The sequence below is a fragment of the Mercenaria mercenaria genome, chromosome 6 (assembly GCF_021730395.1).
Source record: "Mercenaria mercenaria strain notata chromosome 6, MADL_Memer_1, whole genome shotgun sequence".
NCBI classification, from domain to species: domain Eukaryota; kingdom Metazoa; phylum Mollusca; class Bivalvia; order Venerida; family Veneridae; genus Mercenaria; species Mercenaria mercenaria.
Genome location: NC_069366.1, coordinates 43,347,029 through 43,367,209, shown reverse-complemented (window position 1 = coordinate 43,367,209; position 20,181 = coordinate 43,347,029). Strand labels below are relative to the sequence as shown.

At 37.7% G+C, this 20,181-nt stretch overlaps 1 protein-coding gene across 1 annotated transcript in view; it reads left to right on the top strand.

The window, feature by feature from the left end:
• Nucleotides 1–14,660: 14,660 nt before the first annotated feature.
• LOC123550539 (uncharacterized) overlaps nucleotides 14,661–20,181 on the top strand; it is a 77,930-nt gene continuing 72,409 nt past the window's right edge. The window contains exon 1 of the mRNA XM_053546776.1: nucleotides 14,661–16,358. Within this exon, the coding sequence (XP_053402751.1) occupies nucleotides 14,661–16,358 (1,698 nt within the window). The remainder of the gene's footprint in view (nucleotides 16,359–20,181) is intronic.

The following is a 20,181-nucleotide window of genomic DNA, read 5'->3' as shown; positions in this document are numbered from 1 at the left end:
AATTACCAAATAAGCACTTGTTATACCAACATGAACTTATTAATCATAAGTAACTTACCAAATAATTTCGCAACATGTGAAAATCGGCAAACATGCTAAACGAAAGAAAGATTTAGGCAGTTTAATTGCAACAGAGGTGAGTAAAACATTTATTCCAACATGTAATGTTAGTAGTAATTGTTAGTGGACGTTTTAACATTTTTTACATACAACTATGAACATAAACAAAAGAAACAAAACAGTTTATAATTACACATCTTGTAAGCTTAATGTTTACCTGAAAACAGAAAACAATATTGTTAAAACAAAATATAGGAGCAAAAATTATCTTTCTACAATAAAAAACGGGATTAATTGAGACGATCTGAACACGGAGAATCACCGCAATTGTACACCGCGACGCACTGTGTCTGCTGATTGCTAGGCAGCCGATAACGGACTCGGTGTCCATTTCGATGTGTAGCGTGTTCGGGACACCGCAAAAGGACACAGTCAATCGTTTTTTGTCACGGAGGTCGCGTGAAAAATTGACTTTTCATCTTGGACGTACTGTACAAAACTGCAAGAACCTCTTGTTTTTGTTTGTAACATCTGCGGATACTTTTTTTCATTGATTGTGCACGCTTGCGAAAATTATTACTTAGTGTACACGTTATTATGATTTCGGCGGGAAACAAGCACGTGCGTTTCATGACGGATATTGTGTTTGCAGAATGGGGACTCCAGTCTCACTCGTAGACGCTGCCACCGAAAACGTTTATTATGGATGCTGCCATTTTATTCAATGTCGCCGTGCAAAATGCATCAATTTATCGGATGTTAATATGAATATAGCTAAGAATCTTGCGTTTCACGACTTGAAATACAGACGGTAACAAATCCTGAACTCTGTATTATATTTTGGCGGGAAAATAAGACACATGCATTTCATGTCGTCTAATAATTCATTATTAAATGTGTGCATATTTTCCTCGTAACATATGCGAATAGATTTCAACATTTAGAGGCTTATTTAAATTACTTTAAGTAAAGTTTCTGAAATGCAGATTGTCTTTGCACAAAGTATTTACGGAAGGAAAGTTTAAGATCGACGTCCGGAGATTGGGAGTATGACCTTTTTAGGTGAATCATTTTAATCAAACCACATATACCATGGATCCGTAGCCTCATCAGATATCACTCTCTTCCCCTACATTAAGTTTGTCTGATAAAATCCCAATGAACAAAAATTAAATTTAAAAAAAAACAAAAAAACAACTAAACCCTACTGAATTGAAATACGTTTTACACCACCACACATCCTACCCAGACTGAGGTCCACCTCTCCCACATAAATGACTCATAGCTTATATTATACTATCAAGCACTGAGAATAGTCGAGCTCGCTGTTCACTGACAGCTCTTGTTTTTCTTGCTCTGTCCTCCTCCGGCATTTCCATTCATAATTTATTTTCTTCGGCCATAAAATTCATTCTCTGTGCTCTTTCTAGGCCATACTTAATGCAGCCTCCTGTTTGCTTTTGTAATGTCGGATGTTGGTTTCCTTTTTTCAGTCACATACATTACATGATGACTTTGTTGCTTCTGTGCACGTAACTGACTCTGTTGTTTCTTCAGATGCACGCTGCCTGTATCATCCCCTGGTTTTTACCAGGACTTCAGAAGGTCCACCACGTGCGCCACTGGAAGTAGAATTCATTGTGACCATTTTTACCTGTAACAGAATGGTCTTTTGAACATACGTTTTGAACTACTAGTCATCTGAATACGAGATGTGGCGCAACATACAGTGTTAAAATGTATTCCAAAATATTGTTTATCATTATTGTGCGCGACATGAGACAGAAACATAAGACAAATAAGTTATAATTGCAGATATGTTTAGATTAATATATGCAGTGTATTCTTTAAAGTATTTGAATTTGGAAGGGGAACCCTGGTGGTAAATGATAAGTGTTAGAACGTAATATAAGAATATTCAGAATTATTTTGTGGTGTTGTGATTTGTGCTGCTGATAGATTCGTCCTTTCTGAATTCAGCATGTAGTAAGAAGTGATTTAGAAAGTGTATTCCTTCCAATCCGTAGAATCATTTCGCATCCCAAATCATAATCCAGTACTGCTAGCTAGAAACATTAGAATGCAGTCTTTTGCGTTACAGTGTTGAGTTTTGATAGCTTGTTTGACGCACAGATGATAAAGTTTAGTTCAACGCTGTATTCAATACGTCCTTGTATATGTCAACTTCATATCAGTAACTGGCAACAATCATGCCTGAAAATTCGCCAGTCAGGGCTGCGTCACTTTTGGTTCTATTCCGCAACCTTTGCCTCTCAGTCCGTGGTTCTATCCATTGAGCTAGCCGAGTGGCTTCACAGACTGACAAAATAAAAACTTTAGTTATCAATATACCTGCTCATCCTGTTGGAACTTTGTATCTTCATCATATGGCTCTCTAAGTCTAACAGTTTTCATCCGATCTTCACCAAACTTGCTGAGGCTTTGAATTTGTTGTGGCAACATTGAAAATACTTCTTCTGTGAAAGTATCTACATCCTCAGCATTAGTTCCTCCACCAGTTTTAGCCATACTCCTTCTAACAGCGGCCACCTGTCCTTTTGCGCGGGCTTTTACATTTTTCCAAAGGTCTTTCAACTGTTTCACGGTTTTCTGTGTTACACCCATCCTGAAAAATTAGTATAATCATAGAAATACTAAACTTTACTTCAGCTTCGATTTGAGAGAATTTTAATAGCAAGAACATATGGCAACATGTAGACAGTATACCATTTTACCAGCAATTTCCTTGTAGTAAAAACAAAACTACATGTTTATTTATTTTTTATACACAATAACTTAATATCAAAATTCTCATTTAAGCAAATGAAATTTAACGCCCTGCTTTCAGCAGAATTTCATTTAGATCAAAGCGACAAGTTACCTAACATATTACCAGTACATGCCAGCTCCATGATAGTAAGCGGCAACTAACCCACTTCGGAAGGCGAAAGTGGTGAAAATCCACACATTACTGTTATTATTATTATTATTATACCAGATTTATATAGCGCGCTTTTCATGATAAACACGTTCAAAGGCGCTTTACATATTGTAAACGCAGCCATAAGGGGCGCGAAATTCATCCTCTACTAGTACAGTCACAGAGCGATCTGACCAGAGGGACAGAGTGAGATATAGCCCCCAGAACAGATAGAGAGAAATCCTTTTAAGATAAAGACTTGTCCGGCTAACTTAGCCTAGCTCTTTGTGAATAGACATTCTGGTTCTTTAACGTGCCCTGTGTGTAGCACCGATACACACGAAGCCGTCTTTCCTAGGAAGAACCAGCACAAGGCCTCTAAGTTAGGTGGGAGACACTCAAGAGCATCTCAGAAATTTCCAGTGCCTGGACCAGGATTCAAACCCCGGACCTCTGGATTGACAGTCAGGCGTGTTACAACTAGACCACCGGCCCAACTGTTAGTTGTACTGCACAGGACTCAAACCCAGGACCCTATGCAGTAGTGTCTGTGGCCCAGTCACAGTTGAAAATAACAATTTAGTATACATATTATACATAGTTTACTTATACTCTATCGCCAAGATTACCTTGGAATGAATCGTTTGCCAGAAACTTGGGTAAGTGGTATGAGAGGTTAGAAATGAAATGTATGAAATTTAGTAAACACATTTCTACTAAGATTAATAAAGCAAATAGTATTTTGCCACATAAGTAAATCTTTTGAATATCTTGACAAGTATGCATTCTTGAAACTGTATACAGCCTTGGTTCGACCACATGTGGAATTCGCTAATGTTGTTTGGTATCCATATCTTAGAAAAGACATAGATAGTTTAGAAAGACTTCAGAAAAGAGCTACCAAGTTAGTGCCTTCTGTTACAAACCTTACATATGAAAAACGTCTTAGGGAATTGAATTTACCAACACTTGCTCATCGTAGAATTGGTGGTGATGCTATCCAGACTTTCAAAATTGTTAAAGGTATAGATGACTGTTCCTTTGAAAAAATTTTCTGTTATTCATCATCTACAAGAGGACACAACTTAAAACTTCAAAAGCCCCGTTGTAGAACAACCTTTTGTCAAAATCAGTTTTCACGTAGAGTGATTGACATGTGGAATCGGTTGCCTCAAGAAGTAGTTGATGCCAAGGATGTCCATAGTTTCAAGATCAGACTTGACCATCACTGGCAGGGAGACATGCTGTACCAGTTTTGAGAACAGAATAGATGTTGTCAGGACAACTTTTGTAACTAAGTATTCTTTATCTGTTGCCAACACAAGTACCAAATTTGTTTTGAGAACTTGCAGTAATAACGTCATAAATAAAGTCCAAAAGGAGAGGGGCTTAAAAAAGACTTAGTCTTTACTTCAGAGCGCAAAATCATCCTACAGGTATTAGCCCTTGCAGGCAACTAAAAGAAGAAAGGTAATAGTACTCATTCATTCAGCTTTGTTCGTGACATTAGCCCTTGCAAAGTATATTAATTATATATGCGTAGTTGGCTTTTTTCTGAAAGTTTAAACCCTTGATATCTGGGTCAGTAAGTACTCCTGCTGGCACTGCTACTACTGCTGCCTTAGCCATTGTCTCTATTACAGCTGCTGCTGTCTGTAATCGGTCTCTATCCTGATGGTTAGTCCAAATAATTAGACGTGAAAAAATAATATCATTTGACGTTCGACATTTAATATCAAAGCCTTTTTCGACATAACATGGAAAATAAAAAATGAAAAATATCAATTAAAATGAACTTATAAAGTGATATGAGTTATGTCAGGTCTTATATTTAGGACTATCCTGATGGTAGGCAGTAAGAGGTATAGGTATGTGCTAGCGGTGGGGGAGGGCAATAATCGTTTAACTCGGCTTAAACCGCAGAAGTGAATAAAAAGGTTACACAATAGCTGGAGATTCAGTACAATATGAATTACAACCGTCGTGAGATGGAGATGTTTTGGAGCAAGGTTGTTGCACACATTGCATGTTTTATATATCTGCTGAGCGTAAATAAATAAAACTGAAACTACATAAGACTTTGACAAAGGAATAGAGAAAAACAAAACAAAACCTCTTTACCGACTGTTAAATGATGTTACTATCTTTTTCCAGGCCTCCTCCTTCTGAAGCAGTACGTATCTTCGCATTGTTGCATTATGGTTCTCTACAAGCTGTATTAAAACTTCTTTCTCATAAGCAGAAAATAACATGCCCTTTTGCCTGGGCATCTTCAATCTGATAATGCTGTACCGTGTATACACACACCTACTATACATGTGCATGTAAATCCTTCAATAAACATGATTTACCGATCATCCATTACTCAACTGAGTGAGACTTGAAATTTTCATGCACAACCCAGGGCTTTTCATTCTTACAATACAGAGGCCGAAATTCGGCCACTTCCCAATTGAAAATAAGGTCATTTTTAGCTCACCTGTCACAAAGAGACAAGATGAGCTTTTGTGATCATGCAGCGTCCGTCGTCCGTCAGTGCGTCCCGTGAATGCGTAAACTTTTGCTTGTGACCACTCTATAGGTCACATTTTTCATGGGATCTTTATGGAAGTTGGTCAGAATGTTCATCTTGATGATATTTAGGTCAGATTCGAAACTGGGTCATGTGCAGTCCAAAACTAGGTCAGTAGGTCTTTAATTGAAAATCCTTGTGACCTCCATAGAGGCCATATTTTTCATGGAGACCACATTTGTGACCCAATCTTTATGCAACTTGGTAAGCATGTTAGTCTTGATGATCTCTAGGTTAATAAGTTCGAAACTGGGTCATGATGGATGAAAAACTAGGTCATCTGGTCAAATCAAATGAAAAGCTTGTGAACACTCTAAAGGCCACAGTTGTGTCCCAATATTTATGAAACTTAGTCAGAAAGTTTGACTTAATAATTTCAAGGTCAAGTTTGAATCTAGGTCAGGTGGGGTCAAAAACTAGGTCACCTGATCATATCAAAGGAAAAGCTTGTGAACACTTTAGAGGCCACAGTTGTAACTCAGTCTTTATGAAACTGGGTCGAATGTTTGTCTTAATCATTTCTAGGTCAAGTTCGAATCAGGGTCATGTGGGGTCAAAAACTAGGTCACCCGGTCAGATCAATGGAAAAGCTTGCGAAATCTCGAGAGGCCACAGTTGTAACCAAATCTTAATGAAATTTAATCAGAATGTTTGCCTTGATGATTTTAGGTCAAGTTCAACTCTTAGTCATGTGGGGTCAAAAACTAGGTCAGTAGGCCAGATCAACTCTGGTGAGCGATATATAGGGCCATGATGGCCGTCTTGTTTAAAAATTATATTTCACAAATAGGAAGCAATGAACTCATTTATTATTAGGAAACCACCACATTGTGTCCTTTATTACACACCTCTTTTGCAGAAGGAAAAAAGGCCTTCTTTTCCCAAAATGAGCAATTATAGTGTATGAATTTCCCAATTTGAAAGGCCAGGGCCTCTTCCCAATTTCCTGATGAAAAGCCCTGCAACCCGTTTGACTCGGGATAAGCTCGAGATTATAGATAGAAACTCGACCCACCACTCAACGTTGATCCGCGAGTTATCGGGCGATCTGTCCCGCAACGGGCAAATAGTGTTTTCGCTTTATTAACGTGCATTTCTGTTATGTTTAAACCATAAAATTATTCAGTTTTATTTTTTTTATGATTTCATCCTTTAATTATATTGCCTGATCAGATCTTGATTTTACCTAAATCTATCCACAGAAAAGGTCCTTACTGATTTTGACGTAAAGAGAGGGATTCTGCTCTATCACGAAAATATCTCAGAATCAGTTCTGACGTCAAATTATTTGGACTAAAGTCGGGATAGAACAAGTGGACCTCGCTGTATACCCGACCGACCGGGTGAGTGCGTTTTACGTCGTAACTTTTCCAAAATTCAACAAAAAAGGTTTTGAATTACTTCGCAAAAAACGATCTTTGTGTCGGTAGACGCTTTAAAATTCAATCGCACAATGATAATGCTTAACAGGTGTGCGCTTGACTGCGATTATTATTTTTATCGATGCAGTTATTGCAATAAAAACATGTACCTGAAGCCAGTCCAGATAAAAATATTTTATTTGAGTTAATGTTATTATCATCACCGTTTATTTTCCCGTACTTTGCCAAAGCATCAACATCTCGCATACCAGAGGTCTACCGTGGTTCCCTGGATGAACCTCTGGCACATTTCGCCGATATTTGTGGTTTGGTTACCTTACAGGTAAAACGTTTCAGCCAATCAACGTCGTTTCGCGACAAAGTGTAGCAGACCAATCAAAATCGTCCGTAAAAAGCGTGACCGCATCCTTTCATATTGATGCCGACTTATGTGGAAAATATTATTATTTCTTGAGGGAAATTTCTTAACATCGAATAACAGAAATAAGTCTTTATTAATCGCAGTCATGAAATATCGCCTTTATCCGTCATTAGCAAGTACCTTGCTTACATATTGTTTGAAGTTTCAATTTGGCGTGCCAAATAGAGTTGAACATAGATTGGCTGTAACTACCCGGTAGTAATTACGAGTATGCATGCTCACTAAATAAACAATAGAAATAAATCAGAAGTTTGTCTTGGGATTTTGACCAACCTCTGATGGACGAGAATGAAACAAACCAACATCTATAGTTCATTAAATTTTAGAAAGTGGCTGAGTGGTGGATGACAAATAACGAAAAACGTCTTACCGAGAAAAGAAAATATCAAAACGAATATGATGAAATAAAAAGGAAATGTAGTGTACAAGAGAATATTATTTGTCTACTGTGTGTTCTATTTGCAATTTGTTAGTTGTTCATAATACTTCTTTCATAGAAGTGACAGTATTAAAAAGATGTCATTAAGATAGTTGTAATTTTGTTGTTCACTAAGGGTTAGTACATTTTACTTGCTACTAGTCCTGCAGTATGAGTGATGGGAAAACTTCTTTACACCCCTAATGGTACATCCTGACACAGACACTTGTCATACAACAGAGGTAAAATTTACATGAGCTAGTTTGAAAAAATGGAAGTGTCTAGGGGTACTGATCCGTACCTTTAGAAAGCTTATTAGGGGTTGTCTAGGGGTATGAACCTCCTTTTTATATGTCCGTCTCTGAGATAGCGATGCGCATTATGTCCAAAGCATGTCCTCTCTCTAAGTCAAACAGTTTTCATCCGATTTTCACATAACTTTTTGACAATGTTTGTGTGCATAACATCGCGGCCAAGTTCAATAACCACCCAAATCGTCCAAGGCACTCTTGGATTATGGCCCTTGAATTACTAAAAAAACTGTGAATTTAGCCTTGTCCGCTGTCTAACTAGTCTAACAGTTTTCATCCGATCTTGCTGACCATGTTTATGGGCATAATATCTCGGCAAGGTTCGATAACCAGCCAAATCGCCTTAGGCACTCTTGGATTATGGCCCTTGAATTAGGCCATGTTCGATGACAGGCATATTTTGTTGTTTGTTGTTTGTTTATTTGGGTTGTTTACAGCTTTAATTTGGCAGAAAATGAATAAAAATAAATTTTAACTGATATTCAACTAAACTTGAATCAAAATGGTTTACATATACTAGCATTCACCTTATTAATTACATTTTCTTCCGAAACGTAAAACACCAAGGAACTCCAAATGAAAATACTGTTTTGTGCCGATTAATTGTTAAAATAATTTCTCCTTGACTAATTTCATCATCATCAAACTTGGTCTGTAGCTTCCTAGTGGGGCTGGGGAGGGGGCAACTGCTAGCTGTTCCATAACTGACACACTGTTGAAAAATGGCACTAAATCCAGAAACAAAACAAAACAAAATTATTTCTGCCAGAGCTGAGAGAAAAATAACTAAACTCTGTCTCCTCCCTAACCGTTTTGAATTGTCAAATAAAACATAGCTACCATTTGGCTGGTTGTTTTCCCAACATGACTGAATGGAAAATCACTGAATTTACATGTGAGTTTCTTAGGTATTAACTCTTTCAAGATTGATACCAGTTTGAGCTGTGTAGTGTAGAAATCTAGGACCATCATGGCATTCTCGTAATAATTGTTTCAAAAACTAAGAGAGGTTGCAAATAGCAAAACCATTGTTTAACAACCAAAAGACCTGTCAGAATTTTGTGGAAGGTGCTGTTATTTCCTCCTTTTACCAGACCTTTATAGGAGAAAACAATCATGATGCAAAAACACTGGTCAGGTCAGTAGAGCGTCAGGTCTTGAGATGGCGTCTTGTTAGTAGAATTTTAAAGTTTAACAATATGAATACTTTGTTATAAACTATAGAATGAGTCTTTTTAAAAGAGAACCATTATCTTTAAAGAAGATTATGTCCATTTTAATATGTACAGTTCTTTTATGGTAGTTCAAAGAGTAAAATAAATTGCATGGATTCAGTTTGGGGCCAGAAAAGTATTATAAATTAGGATGCTGCCTCCAGTATGACTTTAAACCTCTTTTTCAGGGTCTTAACACTTGGTTTTGTTGTAACTCTGTGATTCCAGCAGGTATAAAAATTTTGATTCCATACTTCATGTTTTTAGCTCACCTGTCACATAGTGACAGAGTGAGCTTTTGTGATCGCCCTTTGTCCATCGTCCGTCCGTTCACAATTTCTTGTGAAGACGATAGAGACCACATTTTGCAAGCAATTTTCATCAAACTTGTACAAAACTTGAATTGGCATGATATCTCGGTTCCTTTCGAAAACTGGCCAGATCCCATCATGGGTTCTAGAGTTATTGCCCCTTAAAGGGCCAGAATTTGCGTGTGTGCGTGCGTCAACAATTATTTCTTGTCTGCATGATAGTGGTTTCATTTATGATTTTATTTTAACCAAACTTGCACACAACTTGTATCACAATAAGATCTTGGTTCCTTTTTTGAACTGGCCAGATTTCATTATGGGTTCCAGATTTATGGCCCCTGAAAGGGCCAAAATAAGCTATTTTGACCTTGTCTGCACAATAGCAGCTTCATTTATGATTTGATTTTTACCAAACTTGCACACAACTTGTATCACCATAAGGTCTTGGTTCCTTTCTTGAACTGACCAGATTCCATTATGGGTTCTAGAGTGATTGCCCCTGAAATGGCCAGAATTAGCTGTTTTGACCTTGTCTGCACAATGGCAGCTTCATTTATGATTTGAATTTAAACAAACATGCACAAAACTTGTGTCACCATAAGATCTTGGTTCCTTTCCTGAACTGGCCAGATTTCATTATGGGTTCCAGATTTATGGCCCCTGAAAGGGCCAAAATTAGCTGTTTTGACCTTGTCTGCATAATAGCAGCTTCATTTATGATTTGATTTTAACCAAACTTGCACACAACTTGTATCACCACAAGATCTGGGTTCCTTTCTTGAACTGGCCACATTCCATTATGGATTCCAGAGTTATGGCCCCTGATGGGGCCAGAATTAGCTATTTTGACCTTGTCTGCAGGATAGCAGCTTCATTTATGATTTGAATTTAATCAAACTTGCACAAAACTTGTGTCACCATAAGATCTGGGTTCCTTTTTGAACTGCCACATCCATAATGGATTCCAGAGTTATGGACCCCTGAAGGGTCCCAAATTAGCTATTTTGACCTTGTCTGCAATAGCAGCTTCATTTATGATTTGAATTTAATCAAACTTGCACAAAACTTATCACCATAAGATCTTGTTCCTTTTTAACTGCCGCCCATAAGGGTTCAAGTTATGACCCTGAGGTCAATTACTTTGTTGACACTGTCTGCACATCAGCTCATGATGAGAGTTTAACCACTTGAACAATATTTCATAAGATAACCTTGAACCCATAGACATATATGTATCGCCTCGTGTCTGTCGGTAGCAACCCTCCTGACCTGAACCCTGGGTTCAAAAACCTGACACAAAGTTCACTCATCGAAACGACCTGCAAGCACTGTCGTGGCTCACTTCAAGGTCAAGGTCACACTTAATGGTCAAAGGTCATATGACTTTGTTTTGTGTGTATATCGCTCTGCATTTGTGTTGCATTGCAATGCTCTTGTTTTTATTTGGCAGATCCTTCTTTTGTTCACTTACAATAATTTTTTTTATCCCCCCGCCAAAGGCGAAGGGGATATTAGAAATGCTCTCCGTTCGTGCGTGCGTCCGCAACAATCTTTGTCCGGAGCATAACTCCAAAAGTACTGGAGGGATTTTCTTCAAACTTCATACACTGATAGAACACATTGGGAGGAAATGCAGTGTGTAAGAACAATAACTCTACCTTGCCTATTTTTAGCTCACCTGAGCACAAAGTGCTCAGGGTGAGGTATTGTGATCGCTCACCGTCCGGCGTCCGTCCGTCCGGCGTCCATCCACACTTTCCTTTAAACAACATCTCCTCCTAAACCAACAGGCCAATTTTGATGAAACTTCACAGGGATGTTCCTTGGATGGTCTTCTTTAAAAATTGTTCAAAGAATTGAATTCCATACAGAATTCTGGTTGCCATGGCAACCAGAAGGAAAACTTTAAAAATCTTCTTCTCAAAAACCAGAAGCCTAGAGCTTAGATATTTGGTGTGAAGCATTGCCTAGTGGACCTCTATCAATTTTGTTCAGATCTTGACCCCAGGTCAAAATTGACCCCGCCCCAGGGGTCACTTGATTTTACATATAGGAAAATCTTAAAAAATCTTCTTCTCAAAAACCAGAAGCCCTAGAGCTTAGATATTTGACATGTAGCATTGCCTAGTGGACCTCTACTAAAATTATTCAAATCATACCCCGGGGTCAAAACTGACCTCACCCCAGAGGTCACTTGATTTTACATAGGAAAATCTTCAAAAAATTTCTAAAAATAAACCAGAAGGCCTAGAGCTTAGATATTTCACATGTAGCATTGCCTAATGGACCTCTACAAAATTTGTTCAAATCATGAACCCTGGGGTCAAAATTAACCCTGCCCCAGGGGTCACTTGATTTTACATAGGAAAATCTTCAAAAAATTTCTAAAAATAAACCAGAAGTCCTAGATCTTAGATATTTGACATGTCGCATTGCCTAGTAGACTTCTACAAAATTGGTTCAAATCATACCCCCGGGGTCAAATTGACCCCGCCTCATGGGGTTACTTGATTGTACATAGAAAAATCTTCAAAATAAATCAGAAGGCCTAGAGCTTAGATATTTCATTTGTAGCATTGCCTAGTGGACCTCTACAAAATTTGTTCAAATCATGACCCCCATGGTTAAAATTGACCCCACGCCATGGGTCACTTGGTTTTATGTAGGAAAATCTTCAAAAAATTTCTAAAAATAAACCAGAAGGCATAGAGCTTAGATATTTCACATGTAGCATTGCCTAGTGGACCTCTACAAATTTTTTCAAATCATGACCCCTGGGGTCAAAATTGACCCCGCCCCAGGGGTCACTTGATTTTACATAGGAAAATCTTCAAAAATTTTCTAAAAATAAACCAGAAGGCCTAGATCTTAGATATTTGACATGTAGCATTGCCTTATAGACTTCTACAAAATTTGTTCAAATCATGACCTCCGGGGTCAAATTTACCCCACGCCATGGTGTTACTTGTTTAGCTTTAGCGAAGAATATTTTTCAAGAAAGCAATTAAATTCAGGTGAGCGATATAGGGCCATCATGGCCCTCTTGTTTGAGTTATTCCCCTTTATCATATTTTCTTAAAAAATTTTGTCCAGAGCATAACTCCAAAAGTACTGGAGGGATTTTCTTCACACTTCATACTCTGATAGAACACATTGGGAGGAAGTGCATTGTGCAAGAACGATAACTCTACCTTGCCTATTTTTTGAGTTATTCCCCTTTATCATATTTTCTTAAAAAAAATTGTCCGGTGCATATCTTCTTCATGCATGGAGGGATTTTGATATATCTTGGCACAAATGTTTACCACCATGAGGCGGAGTGTCGTGCGCAAGAACCAGGTCACTAGGTCTAAGGTCAAGGTCACGCTTAGAGGTCAAAGGATACGAGAATAAAAACCTTGTCCAGAGCATTTCTTCTTCATGCATAGAGGGATTTTGATATAACTTGGCACAAATGTTCACCACCACGAGATGGAATGTCATGCGCAAGATCCAGGTCACAGAGGCCAAAGGTCAGAAACAAGAATGACTTTGTCCGAAGCATTTCTTCTTCATGCATGGAGGGATTTTGATGTAACTTGGCACAATTGTACACCATCATGAGACGAAGTGTCATGCACAGTTCCCTTCTTTAGAATTACTTCCCTTTGTTGTTACTTTAAATAGCTTTTATTGTAACTGTTTCATTACTAGTTGTAGGGAAAAATCGAGACCACTTTTCTGTAGTACAACAAGCATGCTAAACCAATTTTGAGGTGTATTTTGACCAATCTCTACCTGATAAAGATTTTTGTGTGAACTTGCAATTTTTTTTTTTTTTTTTTTTTTAAAGATTAACTTCCCTTAGTTGTTACTATAAATAACTTATATTGTAACATTTTTATAATTGACCCTAGGGAAAAAACAAGACCATTTTTCTGTGGTACAGCATAGATGTTACTCTCCAATTTTAGGTGTATTTTATTATATTTAAGGTATCTCTACCTGGTAAGGAGTTTTTTTGTGGACTTTAAAAAACAAAAGACTTACAATGATTACTAAACAACCACAAAATTAACATTCCATTTGCAAATACAGCTGCTAGAGTAAAGAAATTTGCTTTGACGGGCATATATTTTGACATTCTGGCACTCTTGTTCCCTGTTAGCTTTCCATTCCTTCTTTTTACAGTAGCCATATAGAAAAACATCATAGCTATACTGTTCATGAAAATTAATAAAATTTAGCAGTAAACCACCTCACTACTGACTTATTCTTTCTTCTACATCTTAAAACCCCTGATGCGGACCACAACTAAACAGTTCTTCAAAGCTTTCCCCAAAATTAATACTTCCAGACACTAACTTGCCAGGAACTTTAGCCTTCAATTATAATATGCCCGGCGGGGGGATTAGCCATGAGTAACATGGCTCTTGTTTTAATTACTTCCCTTTTATGTTACTATAAAAAGCTTATTTAGTAACTTTTTTATTATTGGCCGTAGGGAAAAACCGAGACCACTTTTCTGTGGTACAACATGGATGGTACCTCCAATTTTTAGGTGTATTTTGACATATCTGTACCTTGTAAGATTTTTTTTTCTTTTTGGTTAAGAAACTTCTTGTATGAAACTACTGGCCTGATTTGAAAATAATTTTATTTGAAGTAACTTTAAGAAAATTTCAACTATATTTTCTCATAATTCTTTTGAATGATCTTGATTATGATTGTTTGACTTTCTTGCCCTTAAGTGCAATGATAACAGGTGAGCGATATAGGGCCATTATGGCCCTCTTGTTATTTCGATGTAAATGAAATGTGAAACCAAAATATTTTTAGTCCTGTTTGGCGCCATATAACCTATACACTGTTGGTGTGCTGTAAAACCCAAATCAATCTTTTTCAGGCAAAGCAAGATGGCATTTAATTACTACAGAGTGGAGCAGTTGAAGAAGGATGTTATACATGTTCTGAAGCAACATCCTCGGGGTTTACGGAAGACTGACCTCTGGAATCGTGTGCATCGAGAAACAGGACGCGAAATTAATGCAAAGCTGTATGGGGTGAACAAAATGAGTCGTATACTGGAAAAATGGACAGATGAAATCACAGTAACTGGTCCAGGAACAGATCAATGTGTCATTCTGAAGAAAAGGACAGAAGATGGTGTTGCAACAAAAAGCAGTCCTTTAGCTACGGAGCCAGTGCCATTAGGACTACTTGCAGAAATTAAAAGGCGGACAGAAACGGCGGGAATAACACTACCTTTAACTTCTACAAATGATGTCTTAAAACAAGAAATGGAAGTAGATGAGGATGAAGGTGATGAAAAAAAGATACCAAAGGCTTATGAGGCAGATGTTGAAATTGTTGATAAAGTTGAATACAAGCATGTTGAAACCCATTATGACTTACTGGTTAAAAATTTGCCAGTTATTAAGTCATGGATAATGGAACATTTGAGACTAGAGCGAAGAAAAGGATCATGTAAGTTATCAAGTTTACGGGCATTTCTGAAAGGAAAGCTTAAAGAAGAATTAGCTGTATCATCCTTAAAACCAGATACATTAAAGAAACTCCTGAGTGAGCAATGTCAAGATATAGTGAATATGAAACAAACAGAAAAATCTCTTATTGTATTTCTGATTGAAGCAAATGAAGCTGGAGCAACAGAGAAACAATTAGAGGCACCAACAGCTATGTCTATAATGTCACAAATGTCTTCATTTAAGAATTCTTCAAGTAAGAACCAGGATACTTCAAAATCTGAGACTGTGTCTACAGCCAGTTACATCTCATTGTTAGATGATGATAAAAAAGACAAAAAGTCAAATGTTATTGATCTTACAGAGGATAAAGATCCAGATCGCCCTCTTTCTCATTTTAAAACACCTCCTCTTGGTTCTCTTCAATTTGGGGCTCCAGCAAATACTCCCCAGGCACCATCCACAAGCAAATTTGGAGCTTTTCCAGTGCCTTCAAATTTGCTGAAACCTTCACATGGAGGTGTTGAGCCAGTAAAACTTGGAAGCGAACAAATTGAAAGGGATGAAGCAGAAATAGGAAGGAACCAGTTCGTTGAAACCAGGCATGATCCATCTTTGCCAGGAATTCTTGACCAGGTCATAGATCTTACAGTTGTTCCTATTAATAAGACTAAGTTTGAAACACAAACAATAGATGTGAGACCAGTTCATGTTCCATATGGCAAAAGGCCTTCTAGAGAGCAGGTTGACGTTATAGCTAAGGAATGCATTGAAATGTTAGCTATGGCAAATGAAAGTGTAACTATGGAGCGTGTAGAGAAGCTTGTCTGTCAGCGTTACCGCTGTTACAACATTAGACAGCTTGGAATTCAATACACCGACCAGATTCCATGTATCAACGAACTCAATAGACTGTTGTGTAAAGTCAATCTTTATGTCATTGCTTTTGTGAAATCTCGATCTATGTGTACTTTACATGAACTGAAGGAGTCATTGCGAGATTATGCCACAGAAAATGGCGATTTTGAGTCTCTGAAGTTAGGACCTTTGCAGCGGTTCCCAGTTGTATTTCAGCAGTTCCATTTCCCGACAGATCTAGCAGAAATCCCAGAGATAACAAGCATGGATATATTAGATCATTTCCACAACTACCTTACAAAGTTTAAGTTGTGGTCAAAAAGGTTGGAACTTCAGCCATTCATGGACTATTTGGTGCACAAATATGAAGCGGATGATGCCTACATGTTAGGATGCAGAATACGATCCCTGCCACTAGCAGCAGCTGTAAGTAATACTTCCACTTTTTAGCTCACCTGAGAACAAAGTGCTCATGGTGAGCTTTTGTAATCATGCTGTGTCTGTCATGTGTCCGTCCGTCAAGTCGTCCATCGTCAAAAAGTGTGTTTAAACGACATCTCCTCCAAAACCACTGAATGGATTTTGATGAGACTTGGCATAGATGTTCCTTGGATGGTCCTCTACGAAAGTTGATCAAACAGTTCCGCTTGGTTGCACATAGGGACTGCCAGAGCTACAATTAGAAAATTTTTCAAACAACATCTCCTCCTAAACTGATGGTCAGATTTTGAAATAATTTCACACAAATAGTCCTTAGTCACTCTTTACCAAGACTGGTAAAATTATACTGATTCATCAAAAAACATGGCCGCCAATGGGCGAGGTCACTTTTCCCTATATGTATATAGTGGAAACTTTAAAAATCCTGTGTGAAACAGCTAGTCCTATTTTTAAATAATTTAAAGCAAGTGGTCCTTGTGTGACCCTCTACCAAGATTGTTCAGATTATTTTGATTTGTCAAACAACATGGCTGCCAGAGGGCATGGTCACTTTTCCCTATATATATATAGTAGAAACTTAGAAAATCTTCTTGTATAAAACTGTTAGCCTGATTTTAAAATAATTTCACAAAAATTTTCCTTTTGTGTCCTTCTACAAATACTTTTCAGATTTTTCTGATTCGTCAAAAAACATAACCGTCTGAGGGTGTGGTCACTTTTCATCAACAATTTCTTTAAACAACATCTCCTCCAAAACCACTGAATGGATTTTGATGCATTTTTACACAGAAGATATCTGGTTAGCCCTCTTTCAAAGTTGTTCAAATGGTTCTGGTTTATTGAACATATGGGTCTTTTTGGTTAAAAATAGGTTTTGAGCTATCAGACTTTAAAAATTCTTTTTTATAGAGCTTGATATTTGGCATGTGATATAAGGGTTTAATTCTCAACCATACTTGTCAAAATTATTATAGGATCAAAAAAATGGCCACGCCCATGTCTGACATGTACTTACTATAGGCTTTTATGTAAGAAACTTCTCTGAATCAATAATATCTAGAGCCTTGATATTTGGCATGTGATATCAGATTTGTAATGTCTACCATAATTATTCAGATTATTGCCCTGGGTGACATGTATATAATATAGGCTAATATAGAAGAAACCCAACTCTGTACTTAAACAAACACACTTAAAGCCTTGAACACAGGTGAGTGCTTTAGGGTCAGTGACCCTCTTGTTTGGTTAAAGTTCTTGTTTGTAAGCTTGTGTCTCTGTAACCACATGTGTGAATGTCACTTGTTTACTGTGCTTATCTGAAATGCACAGGTTCTATAACAGTTTCTCTGTTTTGCTCTCTCACAATGTTTTGCCTCCTTTTTATAGTCGCCCGTCTCTGAAAGAGTGGGTCGTATTATGTGAACGTATTATGTGGCAGGCAGGCGGGCGTACGGCATTCAAAAGCATGTCTGCTCTCTAAGTCAAACAGATTTCATCCGATCTTCACCTAACTTAATGACAAAAAATGTTTGTGGGCATAATATCTCGGCCGAGTTTGATAACCAGCAAAATCGCCCCAGGCTTTCTTGGGTTATGGCCCTTGAATTACTCAAAAATCTGCAAATTTAGCCTTGTCCGCCCTCTAAGTCAAACAGTTTTCATCCGATCTTCACCAAACTTGGTGACAATGTTTGTGGCCATTATATCTCGGCCAAGTTCGATAACCAGTCAAATCGCCCCCGGCACTTTTAGGATTATGGCCCTTGAATTACTGGAAAAACTGCGAATTTAGCCTTGTCCGCTCTCTAAGTCAAGCAGTTTTCATCCGATCTTCACCAAACTTGGTGACAATGTTTGTGGGCATAATATCTCAGCCAAGTTCGATAACCAGCCAAATTGCCCCAGGCACTCTTGGATTATGGCCTTTGAATTACTCGAAAAAGCCCCATGTGGTTCTGGGACGAGCTGTGTATGAAAAGAATTGGAACCACTGCCTTACCCTTGCATGATCGTAAAAGGCGACTAATAGGGTCTTAACACTTGGTTTTGCTGTAACTCTGTGATTCCAGCAGGTATGCAAATTTTGATACCAATATAGTCCTGTTTGGCACCATATAACCTATACTGGTGCGCTGTAAAACCCAAATAAATAAATAAATAAATATTACTCGAAAAACTGCAAATTTAGCCTTGTCCACTCTCTAAGTCGAACAATTTTCATCCGATCTTCCACAAACTTGCAGGTTATGTCTGTGGGCATAATATCTCAGTCAGATTCAATAATCAGCCAAATCGCCCCAGGCACTCTTAGATTATGGCCCCTGAACTACCCGAAATCGGTGAATTTAGCCTTGTCCGCTCTCTAAGGCGAACAGTTTTCATCTGATCTTCACCAAACTTGCTGACAATGTGTGTGGGCATAATATTTCAGCCAAGTTTGATAACCAGCAAAATCGCCCCTAGGCACTTTTGGATGATGGCCCTTGAATTAGGCCAAGTTCGATGACGGGCGTATTTTGTGACAGTCTGCCACTCCTGTTTTGCATGTTTTTTTCAATGACAAGGCTTTTAAATATTCAAGCGTTATATTGTTGTCTTCGAACAGCTCTTGTAAATGTGTCCTAGCCATCTAGATTACCATTAAATCATTTTATTTTATGGGCATGCAGTTTCTTTGGTTAATCTGAAACTGTTACTTCATGGTGATATGAGCTAATGTATTTAGGAACATAAACTGATATAAATATTGTTCTTTGGGGTTTAAGTTTGTAGATTAATGCAACCATGAATGCACTAAATATCTCAACGAAAACTAAGGAGGTAGTGTACCTTGCCACCAGGGTAGACTCAGATTCATCAAACCATACCAGTTTAGTGTATTTCGTGTACTTTAATGTTTTAGCTGTTACAATCTAAAGTTTGCTTTTCTCTGTCCCTTCAACTACAATTTTTATCCATGTTTGAGGCACATGACCCTCTAAAGGTATTTTATATTGAAAGAAGAAGGAAAATACTTACATATAAACTTAAGTACATAAAAGCTGCAAAATATTGATCATCATTCAAAGCAAAAGACTCATAAAAAATATTATCGCAAATAATAGCTGTTTAAAAATAGCTCAAATAAAAAAAAAAACAGAATTACATATGTTCAAGATAATAGCTATTAATTTTGCGCTGTAACTGACACGTAATGTCATTATCACGGTGCACAATCACGTGGTCTATGATGTCACGCCGTAGGTATCGCGCCGAGCATTTTTTGTCAACAAAGCGTCGATTCAAGAAGAAAATTTGTCGTAAGTATTTTGTTGCAAATTTTTGTAAAATGTCTTTAGTGTGTTGCAAGTCCGTTTATAAATGCGTACCTCCTATCACACAGCATCTGTCTGTGTCTGCTTTAGTTTGGCTGGAAAATGGGACAAACTGACCAAAATCTCAAAATCACTCTTGCTATCGCTCCAAGGTAATTTTAGAACCGCATTAAAACGAGCTTTCTCTTGCTGAATTCTCCAGATGGCCGTTTTGGTTTGTTACTTTTTGTCTCAAAACAGCTGCTGATAGATTTTTTTTCATGTTAAAAGTGTTATTTTCAGGTAAAACCAAAGATAAAAAGTATGAGATTATTTTTCATGTTAAAAGTGTTATATTTGATACTTTTATTTTGAGAAAATATGACATTGGATTATACGTGCTATTCTTATTTTACTGGTCATTTTCCTATCGAACTAGTCAGAAGACTGTTTTCAATCTGGTAGCAAATATTGAGCAACGAGCAGATGACAGATCCATACAACGTGCGCCCACT